The 17,233-nt window shown below is 37.9% G+C and overlaps 1 protein-coding gene across 5 annotated transcripts in view; it reads right to left on the minus strand.

The window, feature by feature from the left end:
- rbms3 (RNA binding motif, single stranded interacting protein) overlaps positions 1-17,233 on the minus strand; it is a 629,442-nt gene that overhangs the window by 35,967 nt on the left and 576,242 nt on the right. For all 5 annotated transcript variants that reach the window (XM_057827865.1, XM_057827863.1, XM_057827866.1 and 2 more), the window contains exon 11: positions 11,782-11,892. In XM_057827865.1, the coding sequence (XP_057683848.1) occupies positions 11,782-11,892 (111 nt within the window). The remainder of the gene's footprint in view (positions 1-11,781; positions 11,893-17,233) is intronic.

Raw genomic sequence — 17,233 nt, forward strand, 5'->3', positions numbered from 1 at the left:
GCTTTGGTATTCTGTAATCATTTTATTATAGACAACAAAATGAGCAAAACAAAAAAACGGGTTGTTTAAAGGCTGTAGAGCGAACCCGTTAATAACCAAAAGACATGAGCGTCCTTTAAAACACAACTCATGCAGGTTGTGTTTTGACAACTATTTGATTCGGTGGTACCTGACAACGCGGGGGTGCCCAATTTTGCATCTAAATGAGATTTAGTGAGCCGTGAAACAATATGAGACACTCAGGAAAGAATGTTCTTTTATTGTTTAAAAGCAATAACGCCACATGCATGCATATTAAAGGCTGGAATCAGAGTAACTCATATGATATGGCATTATTTTGCCAAAGATACCAATAATATACTGGCAGAAAAATACCTATAATCCATCATCAAGGAGATAGTACCTTTTCTCGTAGGCACAGTCTAACTGTTTGCATTATTCTAACACACTTAAAATAATCAATCAAGGAATAGTATCGTTTCTCGTATTTCCTGTCTGACTGCTTGTATTACTCTAAGACACCCAGTATAAAATAAATAGCACTTACACCATAGTTTAAGGAAAACAAGCAGATTATAGGGCATAAGAGATACATGACGCATTCTTATCATGGAAGCCTATTAACAATATTTGCAATATTTATCTAAAATACATGCTACCTGCACGTTTTTTTTTCGTTTTTTTTTTGCTTTTTACCAAGTGTCAAGACTGTTTTACGCCCATATCTATAAAGAATTCAGGGATTTAAGCATTTATACACGAAAATTTTCACCGGAAAAGCTCTGTTTACATATGGCGGCCGCCACATTGACTGACGGACTAGCATATTGTACTTCGACATATTTACGTAAAATAAATGCTAACTGCATTTTTTTTTTTTTTTTAACTTTTAATTAAAAATTGAGAGTGTTCTACGTCCATATCTATAAAGAATTCAGGGATTTAAGCATTTATTCACAAGAATTTTCATCACAAAAGCTCTGTTTACATATGGTGGCTGCCACATTGACTGAGAGACTAGCATCGTACTTCGACATATTTACGTAAAATAAATGCTAACTGCATTTTTTTTTTTTTACTTTTAATTAAAAATTGAGAGTGTTCTACGTCCATATCTATAAAGAATTCAGGGATTTAAGCATTTATTCACAAGAATTTTTATCACAAAAGCTCTGTTTACATATGGTGGCTGCCATATTGACTGAGAGACTAGCATCGTACTTCGACATCTCTACGTAAAATGAATGCTAACTGCGCGTTATTTTTTTTGCTTTTAACTATGAATCGAGACTGTCATACGTCCATATCTATAAAGAATTCAGAGATTTAAGCATTTATTCACAGGAATTTTCACCGGAAAAGCTCTGTTTACATAAGGTGGTGGCTAGCTATATTTACTAACATACTAGCATTGTACTTCGACATATTTACATAAAATTAATGCTAACGGCACTTTTTTTGTTGTTGCTTTTAACCAAGAATCAATACTGTTTTATGTCCAAATCTATAAAGAATTCTACTACAGCATTGGCGTCATAATTCATAATATTTACGTAAAATACAGTAAATGCTAATTGCCCGTTTTTTTGCTCTTTTCATAAAGAATCGAGACTGTTTTACACCCATTTCTATAAAAAAATTCAGGGATCTGAGCATTTATTCACATGAATTTTCAATTTCCTTACTGACTAGCCTCATAGTTCCCAAAATTTACGTAAAATAAAATACTTTTTTTTTTTTTTTTTTGTGCTTTTTACCAAGTATCGAGACTATTTTATGTCCATATCTATAAAGAATACAGGGATTTAAGCATTTATTCCCCAGAATTTTCACCGGAAAAGCTCTGTTTACATATGGCGGCAGCAACATTGACTGACAGACGAGCATCGTACTTTGATATATTTATGTAAAATGAATGCTAACTGCACTTTTTTTTGTGTGCTTTTAACCAAGAATCGATACTGTTTTATGTCCATATCTATAGAGAATTCCACTACAGCATTGGCGTCATAATTCGTAATATTTACGTAAAATAAATGCTCATTGCCCGTTTTTTTTGCTCTTTTAACAAAGAATCGAGACTGTTTTACACCCATATCTATAAAGAATTCAGGGATTTGAGCATTTATTCACAAGAAATTTCAACGACAAAAGTTCTTTGTCTACATATAGCGGCTGTTAATTTCCTTACTGACTAACATCATACTTCGCAATATTTTCGTAAAATAACTGCTGACTGCACAGTTTTTTTTTTTTGCTTTTAACCAAGAATCGAGACTATTTTACGTCCATATCTACACAGAATTCATGGATTTAAGCATTTATTCAAAAGAATTTTCAACGGAAAAAGCTCTTTGTCTTTGTTTCCATTTGGTCAGCTTTCACGGAGACAGGCCCCCTATAAATCGGCCCTGCGTCCCGTGTCCTGTTAATACATTATGAAGTCTATGAACCAATATTGACCCATACTGTATATAAAGCGCATCAGATTATAAGGCGCATTGTAGGCTTTTGAAAGAAATGGAAGGCAATCAGGTGCATCTTACAGTCCAGAAAATACTGTATTATTATTATTATTATTATTTTATTTTGTTAAATCTTCTGCTTCATAAAACACACTGGAAAAAAATGCCACTTCTAAAACAAGTAAAAATTTAAGTAAAATGAGAAGAATTTCTTATGAAAAGAACATTTCGCCAATGGAACAAGCAATTTTTGTCTTGGTAAGAAGTCTTAAAAAAAGACATCCATTCAGGATGAATGAGATCTTGAAACTAGTTATATTTTATTAGTTCAACAAGATCTTGAAACTAGTTATATTTGACTAGTTCATCCTGAATGGCTGTCTTATTTTAAGAATTGTTAGCAAGACAAAAAATTTTTTGTTCCATTGGCGGAATTTTCTTACTTGTTATAGGCAATTCTTATCTCATTTCAAATCATTTTTTACTCGTTTTAGAAGTGGCATTTTTTTGCAGTGCATCATTGTAATAAGACAGCTTTACTCCCAGAAATGTACGTTTTGTGTCATCACTGTATGTAGTATGAATAATGTCTTAAGCGACATACACAGAAGGCAAATAACAACATTGGATAGATCGATGCTTAAATTGATACTCCAAGCCTTCCTCAATCACGGAATTGATTTCCACAATACAAGAAAATGACATGATACCGCAACATCAATAAGCTTCCCCAAACCTAATGCAAAATTACACAGTAACCAAATCAAATGATTTCCTGCCAAATACATTACTGATCCGATGCATTGACACAAACCCATTGCGAGCCAAAGATTTTCATTTCAACAGTTTGTTTTAACCTTATTTTGGTGGGAGAAAAAAACAGACTGAGTGAGTCACGCTTTTTCAGTACAAGCCTCGGTGAAGTTTTTCTTGCCTCTCCTTCACTGAACTGATTGTCAACAGAACAGATTTCTCGGAAAAGCATGGTCACCAAACCAGAACATTGGGTTATTTTCTTTGTGGGAGGACTAAAGCCGCAACCATACACAGCCTTGTTGTCCAGCAACTAAAAGTATTCTGAGGTGCGGTGCCTACTTAAGAGGTCACTGGCCTTCACAGTAGCCACAATGTCAAAATTGTAAACACAGAATTGGTTTCCGCCAGATAACTAACCAAACAGTTCTTGCCAAACACTGGAAGTTGTAAGGTCAAATTAGGTTGCTGGCAGTGTTGTTTTCGTTAACAATGACGATAACGAAAATATTTGGTCGATGAGCTAAAATGGTAAATGGTGTTACACTTGTATAGCGCCTTTCCACCTTTTAAGGCCGTCAAAGCACTTGACACTGTCTCCTTATCTACCTACTGGTGTCGCAGCACCAGGAGCAACGTGGGGTTCAGTATCTTACTCAAGGATACTTAGACAAGTTCATCAGGGGAGAGAATCGAACCCACAACCTCTGAGTTGGGGAATGACTACACTACCACTGAGCCACGTCATCCCCAAAATGTCTATTAGGAGACTAGAACATACAGTGGTATGAAAAAGTGTCTGAACCTTTTGGAATTTCTCACATTTCTGCATAAAATCACCATCAAATGTGATCTGATCTTTGTCAAAACCACACAGATGAAAAAACAGTGTCTGCTTTAACGAAAACCACCCAAACATTTAAAGGTTTTCATATTTTAATGAGGATAGCATGCAAATAATGACAGAAGGGGGGGATAAGTAGGTGAACCCTCAGCCTAAGGAGACTTAAGGAGTAATTGAAACTAAAGATGTCGCGATCGATCGGCATCCCGATCACGTCATTTTCAAAGTATTGGAATCGGCAACAAAATATCGGACATGCCTTTTTTTAATCAAATCGTTTTCTAATTGTATTTAACGTTACAGACAAAATGTCTTACACTCATCCAAAGTCCTTAGTTTTGGCGTAAAGTAGGGCTACCAAATTTATCGCGTTAACGGCGGTAATAACGCTAAAATATTTAACGCAATTAACAAATGCGCTGCACAACCCACTCACGCATTGTCACGTTCAATCTATAATGGCGCCGTTTTACCTATATATAGAGCTAAAAGGCAGCGTAACATGAGTAGAGAGAATTTTGGCAGTCTTTGGAGCCTTTTTTTAATTGGCTAAAGCCTTACAATCCCTCTCTCAACCATTAGAAATATTGTGGGATGCAATGTGGGGAAGAAAGATAGTAGTTCATCTTTTTCTTAACTATGTTATTTCCCAACGCAGAGAAGATATATCAATTGGTGCCACTACGCACAGTCATTGGTTGCACTTCCCATCATGCATTTGGGCAGAACAGTAAAATGGCTACAGTATCATTGACTGAAAGCTCAACAAATACACTAGATGGCAATATTTAGTCACAATCTACCAATTCACATTTATTATTTAAGAATTACAAGTCTTTCTATCCGTGGATCCCTCTCACAGAGAGAATGTTAATAATGTAAATGCCCTCTTGAGGATTTATTGTCATAATAAACAAATACAGTACTCATGTACTGTATGTTGAATGTATATATTCGTCCGAGTTTTATTCTTTTTTTTCTTAATGCATTGCCAAAATGTATATGATCGGGAAAAATTATCGGGAATGATTGGAATCTAATCGGGAGCAAAAAAAAAAAAAAAAGCAATCGGATCGGGAAATATCGGGATCGGCAGATACTCAAACCAAAACGATCGGGATCGGATAGGAAGCAAAAAAATATGATCGGAACAACCCTAATTGAAACCAATTTTTACCAAACAATTTAAGTCATATGTGTGCCTAATCACTGATGAGTGGTATCCAGCTGCTCTGCCCACTATAAAACACACACCTGGTAAGAATAGTCAAATCAGGCAAAATCACACGGATGAAAAAACTGTCTGCTTTAACTAAAACAACCCAAACATTTATAGGTTTTCATATTTTAATGAGGATAGAATCCAAAAAAATGACAGAATGGGTGAAAAATACGTAAGTGAGCCACCACGTTTAATATTTTCTGAACCCTCATTTGGCAGCAATAACTTCAACCAACGCTTCCCGTAGCTGTAGATCAGTCTGGCACATCGATCAGGTATATTCTTGGCCCATTCTTCTCTACAAAACTGCTGCAGTTCAGTCAGATTCCTGGGATGTTTGGCATGAATCGCTGTCTTTAGGTCATGCCACAGCATCTCAATGGGGTTCAAGTCTGGACTTTGACTTGGCCACTCCAAAATGTGTATTTTGTTCTTCTAAAACCATTCTGAAGTCGATTTACTTTTGTGTTTTGGATCATTGTCTTGTTGCAGCATCCATCCTCTTTTTAGATTCAACTGTCTGACAGACGGCCTCAGGTTTTCCTGCAAAACATCCTGATAAACTTTTGAATTCATTCTTCCATTAATGATTGCAAGTTGTCCAGGCCCTGAGGCAGCTAAACAGCCCCAAATCATGATGCTCCCTCCAACATGCTGGGGATGAGGTGATGATGTTGGTGAGCTGTTCCATTTTTCCTCCACACATGACGTTGTATGTTCCTCGGAAACAATTCAACTTTGGTTTTATCAGTCCAAAAATATTTTGCCAAAACTTCTGTGGAGTGTCCAAGTGCCTTTTTGTGAATATTAAACGAGAAAAAATGTTGGGGTTTTTTTTAGACAGCAGTGGGTTCCTCTGTGGAGTCCTCCCATGAACACCATTTTTGGCCATAGTTTTACATATAGTTGATGTGTGCACAGAGATAGTGGACTGTGTCAGTGATTTCTGTAAGTCTTTAGCAGACGCTCTAAGGTTCTTTTTTTTACCTCTCTGAGTACTCTGCGCTGAACTATTGGTGTCATCTTTGGTGGACGGCCAGTCCTTGGGAGAGAAGCAACAGTACTAAACTCTCTCCATTTGTAGACAACTTCTCTGACTGTCGATTGATAAACATCCACACTTTTAGAGATGGTTTTGTATCCTTTTCCAGCTTTATACAAATCAACAATCCTTGATCGCAGGTCTTCAGACAGCTCCTTTGAACGGGACATGATGCACATCAGACAGTGCTTCTCATCAAGACAATTCTTACCAGGTGTGTGTTTTATAGTGGGTAGCGCAGCTTGAAACCACTCATCGGCGATTAGGCACACACCTGACTTATATTGTTTGGTAAAAATTGGTTTCAATTGCTCTATAAGTCTCCTTAAGCAGAGGGCACACTTACTTATTTTTCCTCCTTCTGTCATTTTGTTCATTCTATCCTCACTAAAATATGAAAACCTATAAATGTTTGGGTAGTTTTAGTTGAAGCAGACAGCTGTATTTTCATCTGTGTGATTTTGACAAAGATCACATCACATTTGATGGTGATTTTATGAAGAAATGTGAGATTCCAAAAGGTTTAGATACTTTTTCATACCACTGCACAATGACGTATAAAACATGTTTTGGATAGTTATTTTGAGATTTAGGGGCTATTTAGGGGTACTTAAAAGGTTAATTCCCATTTAGGTGGAAATTCGGATTACAACACCAGCACAGGAATGGAACTCGTTCAGGGACTACATAGATACATATATATTTTTAAAGGACTCAAATGGATCTTGATATGAGTAATATATTCATACCAGATATACAGATCCATCAATCTGTCACGCCAGGTTGCTATTGGATGTCAGTCAAGGAAATAATTATTTTGTGATGGTCCAATTTGTGAAATTTAAAAACTTTTTCCATTTAAAATAAATTTCAGTCTGCACTATTTTACTTGAGTTGAAGCAGCAATTCCACTTTTTTCTTTTTTTTGTACTTCTAGCGTGAGAACTGTTGCCACTTCCGTCTGCGGCGAAGTTATGTGACCAGAAGGAGGTTGTCCAAAACAACTCCACCAACATGTGCGTGCACTTGAGGAATCGGCTCTGAGGATCTAGCATGTCAAGTCCACTTTACTTTAGACGTCTTTCTTTTTTCCAGCTTTCTCAACCAGTTACTGTGAAAACTTGTCCATTTGTGGCATGTAAAGGACAAGACTATCAAATGTTGCAGGGAGTATGCGCAACTCACCAATAGAGTTCACATCACGTTGCCCCAGGAAACCGAACTAGACAGATCAAAGAAAATTTAAACAAAAATGACTGCCTTGAAACAGCTATTTTCCTCTAATACAAATCATCAGACATCAAAAGCTATTATATATCTAATCCGTACTGTTAGCACAGATGGGGCAGATTATATGGGGGGGGTCATTCTGACAGGACCAACACGGCATCACAGATACTGACAGCTCACCGGGAAACACATTGGTAACTGTAAAGCACTCTTTCAATCACACATACACCCACATTGTGATTAAACGTTCAGGCAGAGCAAAGCTGTGCCCCGGGCATGAGGGTTAAAGCAGGAAGACTGGTGACAACTTTAAGCCGCCGAGATCCGGGAATGGAGGTGGTTCTTGATTTAAAGGAAGCGATTGTGAGCACGCATGTGTGTGTGTGTATGGGTGAGAAAATTCAAGTGTGATGTAGTATGTGAGAGGGCGACAGTGTGAGAAAGCAAAAAGACTGGATAACCTGTCTCATCATAGTTTTTAGGGAAGCGATGCCATTTTTCAATGACTGGTGCTGAAGGCAGGTATTGTTTGATCTTAAAAATGTTTTACAGCAACTTCACTTTAAAGCAGTACTTCGCAAATCGTGAGGGTTAGGGTTAGGGGAACACACTTTTTTGTCGTACTAGAAAAAAGTGTACCGTATTTTTCGGACTATAAGTCGCACCTGAGTATAAGTCGCACCAGCCATAAAATGCCCAATGAGGAGGAAAAAAACATATATAAGTCGCACTGGAGTATAAGTCGCATTTTTGGGGGAAATTTACTTGATCAAATCCAGCACATAGAACAGATATTTCATCTTGAAAGGCAATTTGAAATTAAAATACAATATAGAACAACACCCTGAATAAGTGTACAGTATGATAATGTTACATGATGCATGAACAACAAAATGCGAACGTGGCCAGTATGTTAACGTAACATAGCTGTTAAGAGTTACTCAGATAACTATAGCATCAAGAACATGCTAACAAGTTTAGCAAATCATCAGTGTCACTCCAAAACACCAAATTAACATGGGAAATAATATAAAAATGTGTTAATAATTTCACACATAAGTCGCTCCTGAGTATAAGTCGCACCCCCAGCCAAACTATGAAAAAAAACTGCGACTTATAGTCCAAAAAATACGGTAATTGCAAGGTGTCAAGTTCAAAAATAGACCCTTAGGTAGACATTTTTAAAATTACCCAAAAATAAGGAGAGAAGACACTCAGTTTTCTTGGCCAAGGAGAGCAAAAGAGGGACGAGACAGAGGAATGCTAGATTACGCTGTATAGTCACCAAAATTGATCTTAGGAAAAACCCTCCTTGCTATTTTTATTTAGGGATTTGTCGTAACACAGAAGGGTGCCGCCCTGAGGGGGGGGGGCAAGCTGAAGACACCCATGTGATTTTGGTTGGCTATGTGTGAGCATGTAGGTGGAACTAACTAAGTACATGTGTGTAAGCAAACGCACATGTAAAAAATGGTCAAAATGACCCAGACACTTCAGTTATGCAACGCTGCGGCCATGGAAGATGTCCTCGAATGGAAAAGTCCAGACGCCAGGTGCTGAAGATTTCTCGGAAGGTCTAGTTACGCAATGATGCGGCCATGAAGCAAGGCAGTTGTCATCCCGACCCTCTTTACTCTTTGTAACACTTAAACATTATACTACAACCTAGTATAGCAAGCAATAATCATTTACTGGTTATATCAATAAGAGAAAAATATGGCAATTTGTATTATTTGTGGTATATATGAGCACAAGCAAATATTCAATCAATCAAGCAAATATTTAATCAATCAACCCTCGATAATTACCTCAACACTAGGGCTGTCAAAATTATCGCGTTAACGAGCGGTAATTAATTTTTTAAATTAATCCCGTTAAAATATTTGACGCAATTAACGCACAAATGCCCCGCTCAAACAGATTAAAATGAGAGCACAGTGAAAGGTGTACTTGTTGTGTTTTTCAGAGTTTTGCCGCCCTCTGCTGGCGGTTGGGTGCGACTGACTTTATAGGCTTCAGCACCCATGAGCATTGCGTAAGTAATTATTCACATCAACAATGGCGAGCTAATAGTTTATTTTTTGATTGAAATTTTTACAAATTTTATTAAAACGAAAACAATAAGTGGGGTTTTGATATAAAATTTCTATAACTTGTCTTTTAAGAACTACAAGTCTTTATCCATGGATCGCTTTAACAGAATGTTAATAATGGTAATGCCATCTTGTTGATTTATTGTTATATTAAAGAAATACAGTACTTATGTACCGTATGTTGAATGTACATATCCATCTTGTGTCTTATCTTTCCATTCCAACAATGGTTTGAATTGCGATTAATTGCGATTAATTACGATTAATTAATTTTTAAGCTGTAATTAACTCGGTTAAAAAATTTTAATCGTTTGACACCCCTAGTAATTGCACATGCAGTCAGTGGGTGGCAGTGGCGCTCTCATTTCCAAGAGTGTGCGTAATATTTTTCAACCAAACAAGAGCACACAGAAAAGAGCACTGGAGATATGAAGAGCTAAGACGAGGAAATATGACGAAGTCTATGTAGTATTTGGCTTTGACTTTTAGTACAGTGGGAGACGAGGAAAGACTAGTCAGTTTACTGTGTCGAAAAATGTTTGCAGCGGACAGCAGGAAGCCAAATCGATTAAAACATTAGACCCCAATCATATTGATTAGCTGCTTGATATTTTTCAGCAAAAACGTGCCCAATATTGCCTTTGTCAGTGTTACATCAGTAAACCACCGAGCACTGTTAGCATCATATAAGGTGGCATACCAAGTTGCTCAGTGTAGTGGTGCAATGATTAATCAATTAGAAATTAAAAATTCGCTCCATCCAGTATTTGTTTAATTGAAGTGGCATTGTAATGGTTTGTTTTGAAAGTGTTTGCATTTAGTTTTATTGATTTGGGTGGATACACTGCCCTCTAGTGGCAACAGTGAATGTGACATGACTCATTTCACATGGCTCAATCCAGCTGCTCCCTGTTAAAACCAACATAAGTTTTTGTTTGAGCTATTTTTTTTTTTTTAGGCATTGGTAATTTAGTTTTTAAAGGTATATATGTATAATATAATATGCGTTTGAACCATTTGTTAAGAGCATTGGTTAAAAAAAAAAAAAAGTTTGATTTGATAGCATTTAAGCTAGCGGACTATTTTTACGATGCAAAATAGCCAATTGTTCTTTTGTTGTACTTCTCATTTATTTGTTTATACCGTATGACGCTTAGCTCAGGTATTTTAATTTTTTATGTTCCTTATCCGATTAATCGATTATTCGAACTAACTAGTTCATCAATTAATCGACTACAAAAATAATTGATAGCTGCAGCCCTAGCTCAGTGCAAAATACTGTAACCCCACACCATAGAAAAGGAGCTGTTACTGCCTGCAGCAAAAAACCAAAACTGTCCCTCTGTCCAATGACAATCGTTTTTGTTCTATTCATTTACGCACTTATAAAATTTGACAAATTATATGATTTACGGTGGCGGCAGAGAGTTGGGGGGTTGCAAAACCTTTATGTCTTCCTGGGGGTAGCGTAACGGAAAATAATTGAGAAGCACTGCTTTAAAGGAAGGGCACATTTGGCCCAGTTTGTCCATATTGAATAAAGACTTGGAAAAAGATTTCTAAAAATGGAAGGTTTTTTTTTTATCCGAAGGTTTTTTTTTTATCCTTAGGAATGATTGTCATATTAATAAAGTAAAAAGTAAGATACGGTGGTGTACAATAAGGTACTATTTATGCGACAAAAGAAAAAAAAAAAACGACGAGACAAAATGGCGGATGAGACTCCTACGTCGTAAAGTCAAAAACGCTAAAGTTGAGTACACACACAGCACATGAGTGACACGACAAAACACTGCTAAATGTGTGCTAACTACACATACAATTAAAAAAAAACACACATTCTGAATTTATGATGGAAAATACGGCAAATGTTCATCTCGTTCTCGTGTCATCAGACGACAACTGTCATCCATTTCGTTATGTTTTAGTCTCTTAAGACACATTTTCAGCACGTCACCGTGACGTCATCGTCATGAAAAAATTGTTCATTGACGAAAAATTTTCGTTATTGTCATCGTTAACGAAAACAACACTGATTCAATATGATCTGATTTCTAAGAACTGTTTATAAAACTGAATGGTAAGTGGTCCTCAACACTTGTTTTGTTTGGACACTTGCAGGGGATACTCACACTTCCTGTGGTGCCCAGGGACAGATGGTTCATCTGCTGGGTGAGGGGAGCCATCATACTGGCAGGCTGCATGGACATAGTGTGGTCCATGGCTGGCGTGATCACTGCACCCTGGATGAAGACACAAAATTGGGGGGAAAAAAAAACATTTAATCCAATTGGACTAAGTAGTCGAGTTGTGTCTGCTAACAATGTAAAGTGCAAAACAAAGGAGCTAGTCGTTGTTTTTAGCTGTAAGAAGGCATCTCATCTTTTTTTAATCATAAACAGCGGCAATGTTTAGATCAAGGGTCGGGAACCTTTCTGACCGAGAGAGCCAAAACACCCAACATATTTTGAAATGTGATTCAACGACAGCCATACAGTGTGTGTGTATATTTATAATTTTTTTTAGAGCGAGAGGGGTAGAGAGAGAGTTCGTTGCTCTTTGCTTTTCAGTTGTCCAGCAGTAGGTTCAAGTCATGTTGATTGGAAAATGTCCCTAGTGTGTTGCTAAGCCCCATGTGCATCTATAAGAAGTGAGTACACAAACCTCCTTGTACTGTTTAGCCTTCATTGTTGTTTTTGAGATGTTAGAGTAGTTAGTTGTATTAGCGCCGAGCGCTATGCTAATCAGCGAATTTGCTGACGTGTCGATTTGTGCGTTGTTTGGTGGTGTACAAAAGTTACTCCAGATGCAGAACGTGTAAAACCAGGATCAAGTACAGCGGTAACACTACTGTTAAATCATTAGGACATTTTAAATAATTAATTAATAATTTATGATGCATCGATAATGGTGATAATATTGATCATCGTTCAATCATCGAATCGTCGCTCCCTGAATCGTAATCAAATCGAATCGTGGGGTGCTGAAGTCAGTATGCATCTCGCCTAATGCAATATTCCAATTACTTGCTAAAATTGAACAAACATGACCATGAATGGAGTTGTTTTTCACAGAAAGCACTGATAGTTAATTTCGCATCAGATAATCATGAACTTTTATGACCACGGCCTGTCTAGTTTCTATTTGTGTCAATGTATAACTGCCCACGCAGCAAGGTTCATTTTGCAAGATGGGCCAGAAAGGAGCTAACCACCAAACGTTCCAGACACACCTTCTTATCTGTATATAAGGAAGACTGAACTCTCTGCTTATTGCACATTTTGTCCATGCAGCTTGTTCTGTAACTAAATGCACCCAGAAATTTCTGAAATTAAAACTGCGCAGTATTGATCTCATGCCTCCAGTCTTCATTTAACAATGTAGTCTAGCCGTCTCACCTTAATTGAAAACGAACACGCGGAGGACCTGAAAGACTGCCTTCCAACAGTGCCTATGATGGCACACCCCTACTGTATATTCTATGTTCTGTTGCTAGCTTGTCCGAGTCCGTTTTGTGAGCACTCTTTCTTTCGTGTACGGATTTAAATGCATCACACGGGAGGGACTGCGTGGTCACACTCTGCTTTTACAAGCAGTTGCCGAGTTGCGATTGAAATAAATCTTGAGAAAATGACAAAGCCCAACATCGTTACCTAGGATGTTTTCTAGAACTACATCAAAGTTCACAAATTATGTATTGAACTAGTTCAGTTTGTAGTTCATAACCATGATATTTGATGACTACACAGGGCATCCTATTGCACCAATTTGGAAATGAAGCACCCGTCTGAAAACGTTTGACATGTTTACGATAATATTAGAAGGCAGAGCGAGGGATGTAAGAGAACGAGGGGCAAGATGGTGTTAGCAAAGAGATGAGCAACGATATGAAGGTAAGAAAGCAAGAATAAAGGTGTGGGTACTGAGGCAGAATACCAGGAATAAAAAGAAAAGTGTGATGTTGTTAATTACCAAAAGAACAAAGGGATTGGCGCTATTTTCACAATCAATTTATTCTCTCAAAAGCGTCAATATGTGCTACTGATGCAGAAATAGTTCTTATCTGGCTCATTGACTGCTAAGAAGCATTTTCTTCTTGTCTGTCCCCTTTGTAAAGATGGTTGCATGGAGATTGAAGCTTTTTGCGTACCAAGGAACACAAGGGTGTTGCAACACAATGTTGCTTTCTCACAAGGGAACCTTATCCCAAATGCTGATGAGGAACATAAAACCTTCAAGCGAGTTGGAAAAGCTCCACTTGCATCTTTTCTCACTTTGTGTGAATGTGTGTTAGTGTGACAAAAAAGACAAACTGTGAATAGGATTTCAATACAATGCAGGATTTGCACAGTGAGTGTGAACACATCTGTACACCCTGCTGGTGATTGTGCGGGCCCATTGTTGAACAAATTGTGTGGATGCAGCCTGTCAGAATGGCATATTCTCATGTTACACAGTCGGTCTTCAGTGTACAACAGAGCTTAGGGCGCTTTCACATTAGACCAAGAAGACCAGGGTTGGAGAGCTATCTCGCAACAACACTTGCAAATGACTTGTTGAAAAGGTTCAGCATTCACACTGCTCAAACCGAACTTTCTGAGTAGCATAACTTACAGTATGTCAATCTATGTGCTTTCTATTTCTCTTGTGCTTATCTCCATTGCAGATATCAATTATTAGCAGTAGCAGTTTATATATATATATATTTTAGGGCTGTCAAAATTATCGCGCGATAATTAATATTTTTAATTAATCACGTTAAAATATTTGACGCAATTAACGCACATGTCCCGCTCAGACAGTATTCTGCCTTTTGGGTACGTTTTACAGCAAGGCTTTTTGTGCTGTCTAACAGCGAACTCTTGTGGTCGCTTTGCGACATGGTTTATTGTTGTCTTGCCAGTTCAATATGGCTGTACGACGTCTCGGGCTGACGCCTACGTTGTAATGTTGTGCTTATATGATCCTTGGAAAAGATTTGTCCGTAAGTATGGTTGTTGTAAAGAATGTACATATTATGTTAGTAAGCGAAATGTTATATTTTTTGTATGAGACGCTTTTTGTTTATGTTGAGTGAACCTGTATAGCGTGCTAAGCTAACGTTGTTGCTAATGCAATGCTTGTGTACTTTTTTTTTGTTTTTTTGTAGTTTTACGACAGTCTAAAGAGGACAATGGTTTGAGGCCATTTTATTAATAAATCAGATGAAAAAGGAAGAAGTCTGATTATTATGGCGTCGTTCACTAGCTGTCTAGCTTTGGAAAAAGTAGACGCTTCCGAGTGAGGACAGCATAGACAGATTTAAATGACAGTAGAGTGAAATGCCCACTACAGTCCTTATGTACCGTATGTTGAATGTATATATCCATCTTGAGTCTTATCTTTCCATTCCAACAATTTATTTTTACAGAATATATATAATTTACAGAAAAATATGGCATATTTTATAGATGGTTTGAATTGCGATTTAGTGCGATTAATTACGATTAATTAATTTTTAAGCTGTAATTAACTCGATTAAAAATTGTAATCGTTTGACAGCCCTATATATATATATATATATATATATATATATATATATATATATATATATATACAGTATATCTTAATTCATTTATTTTTATTCTATTTGTGATTAAATGCGATTTTTATGTATAATTTTATTTACTATTTCGATAGCCTATGTTTTTACGTTCTATTGATTTTAATGTAATTTTTATGATCTTCATGTGATATACAACACTTTGATTTGCCTTATGTTGAATTGTGCTATAGAAATAAATTTGCCTTGCCTTGGCCACTGACACTCTCACACGGTCCGTTCGGTACTTCAGTACTTTGGCAACTGAAAAGAAACCAACAGCTGCAGATTAGAGGAGGGCCAACGGGCAAAACATGCTTGCCTGGGGTGGTTGCCAGGGGAGGCAGCACCTCCAACATGATTTCAGCTACGAGAGTTCACTACAACGTGTTTGGCACGTGCAGGGGGGGGGGGGGTGAATGGTGCTTGAGCACATGCCTCTTTGCCCCTACATTCCCCTTTTGAATGGGCTTTTTTTTTTTTTTTTTTTGGCGTATGTTTTTCCGACTGACCGTTTACCCAGAGATTGGCCAAAACAAGTCCGACAACTGTGGGACCACTGGACTTACGATGAAGTGAGTAAACATTTTGATTTGTATTATGTCAAATACCGGGATCATGGCACACGTTTTAAAATGGAGGTGGCTTGCATTTAATGGCTGACAGTGCTCATTGTCCACCAAGAATGCCACTCGGCCGATGACGGGTGGCTTGTCGCACACCCTCCTCGGTCCTCTTCGCGTGCCCGCCGTGAGAGCGCTATTCTCGGCTTATGCTCGTGAGGTTCTCGATATCGTCCAGACTTCCAGCACCCTCTGCCCTCTTCGTGTGCCCGGAAATAGACCACTATCCTTGGGTTGGGCTCGGGCAGCTACACGCAGTGTTGTTAATCTTACTTTTAAAAAGTAATTAATTACAGTTACAAATTACTTCTCCCAAAAAGTAATTGCGTTAGTAACTCAGTTACCTGAATGTAAAAGTAATTTGTTACTTAGCAAAGTAACTGGTGATAATTTTCATTTTTTTTTTTTTAAGTTTAAAGGGTTTTTCGGACAATTGGCCCTAGCCCAATTCTTTAGGCTAAACTTAACTAGACACTGGGGGATTGCAGATATTGCGATAACTAGATAATAACCTTTGTTATGTGTGGAAGTCATTTAATGTTCTGAATCAACCGTTAAAGTTGTTAAAACTGCTCCTGTTATTGCATGAATTCCCTTCTCTCTACTTTCGACATGTGTAAGTTTTAAAACTGTTTCATCATTTAAAACCAGATTTAAGTCAAGATTTTGCCGATTTAGGAGCATTTTAGATAAAAGGTTACTTAGGTTCGCTAGGAATGTTCTCTACAGCAGACCTTTCCTAAGAGGTTTACTGCTTTAAGATGGCGGCTGTTTACTAACACATCTAGTTCTTTAGATATGTTGCTAACGCCACCGTGTCAGTAATTTACATCTAGTTCTATAATATATGATTTCTACTGTAGCATTATGTGGGCGTGGTTTGTAGGCTATCGGCTACAGTCAGGTATTATTGGAGCCACCTAGCATCGCGTTTGCAACGGCGTCCCCACTCCTGCTCTGCTCTCTCGTCTCCGTGAGTCCGTCACGCACGCCTTTCCCCTCTCAGTAACGGTAACGGTGTTGCCAAGATGAGAAAAGTAATTAGATTACTCTCTACTGAGAAAAATAATGCCGTTAGTAACGCCGTTATATTCTAACGCCGTTATTAACAACACTGGCTACGCGCTCCTCTGACGTCGGCCGGTTTGTCCGAAGGTCATTCTCCAGCTCTCATGCTCGCAGGCAAACGAGCTCTCATGCTCGCAGCAGGGGAACAACGAGCTGTAACTTGCACGACACCGGAGGGTTGCCGATAGGCGAAGACAATTAACGCCGCCGCCGTGTGAATCCGGGGAAGATTTGTGTGATTTTTTTACTTCAAAAAGGCGTTGAAACTCCGGTCGGTTCGGGTTAGCATGTCAGCCAGCTGTCACACCTCCT

The sequence above is a fragment of the Corythoichthys intestinalis genome, chromosome 22 (genome assembly GCF_030265065.1).
Source record: "Corythoichthys intestinalis isolate RoL2023-P3 chromosome 22, ASM3026506v1, whole genome shotgun sequence".
Lineage (NCBI taxonomy): Eukaryota > Metazoa > Chordata > Actinopteri > Syngnathiformes > Syngnathidae > Corythoichthys > Corythoichthys intestinalis.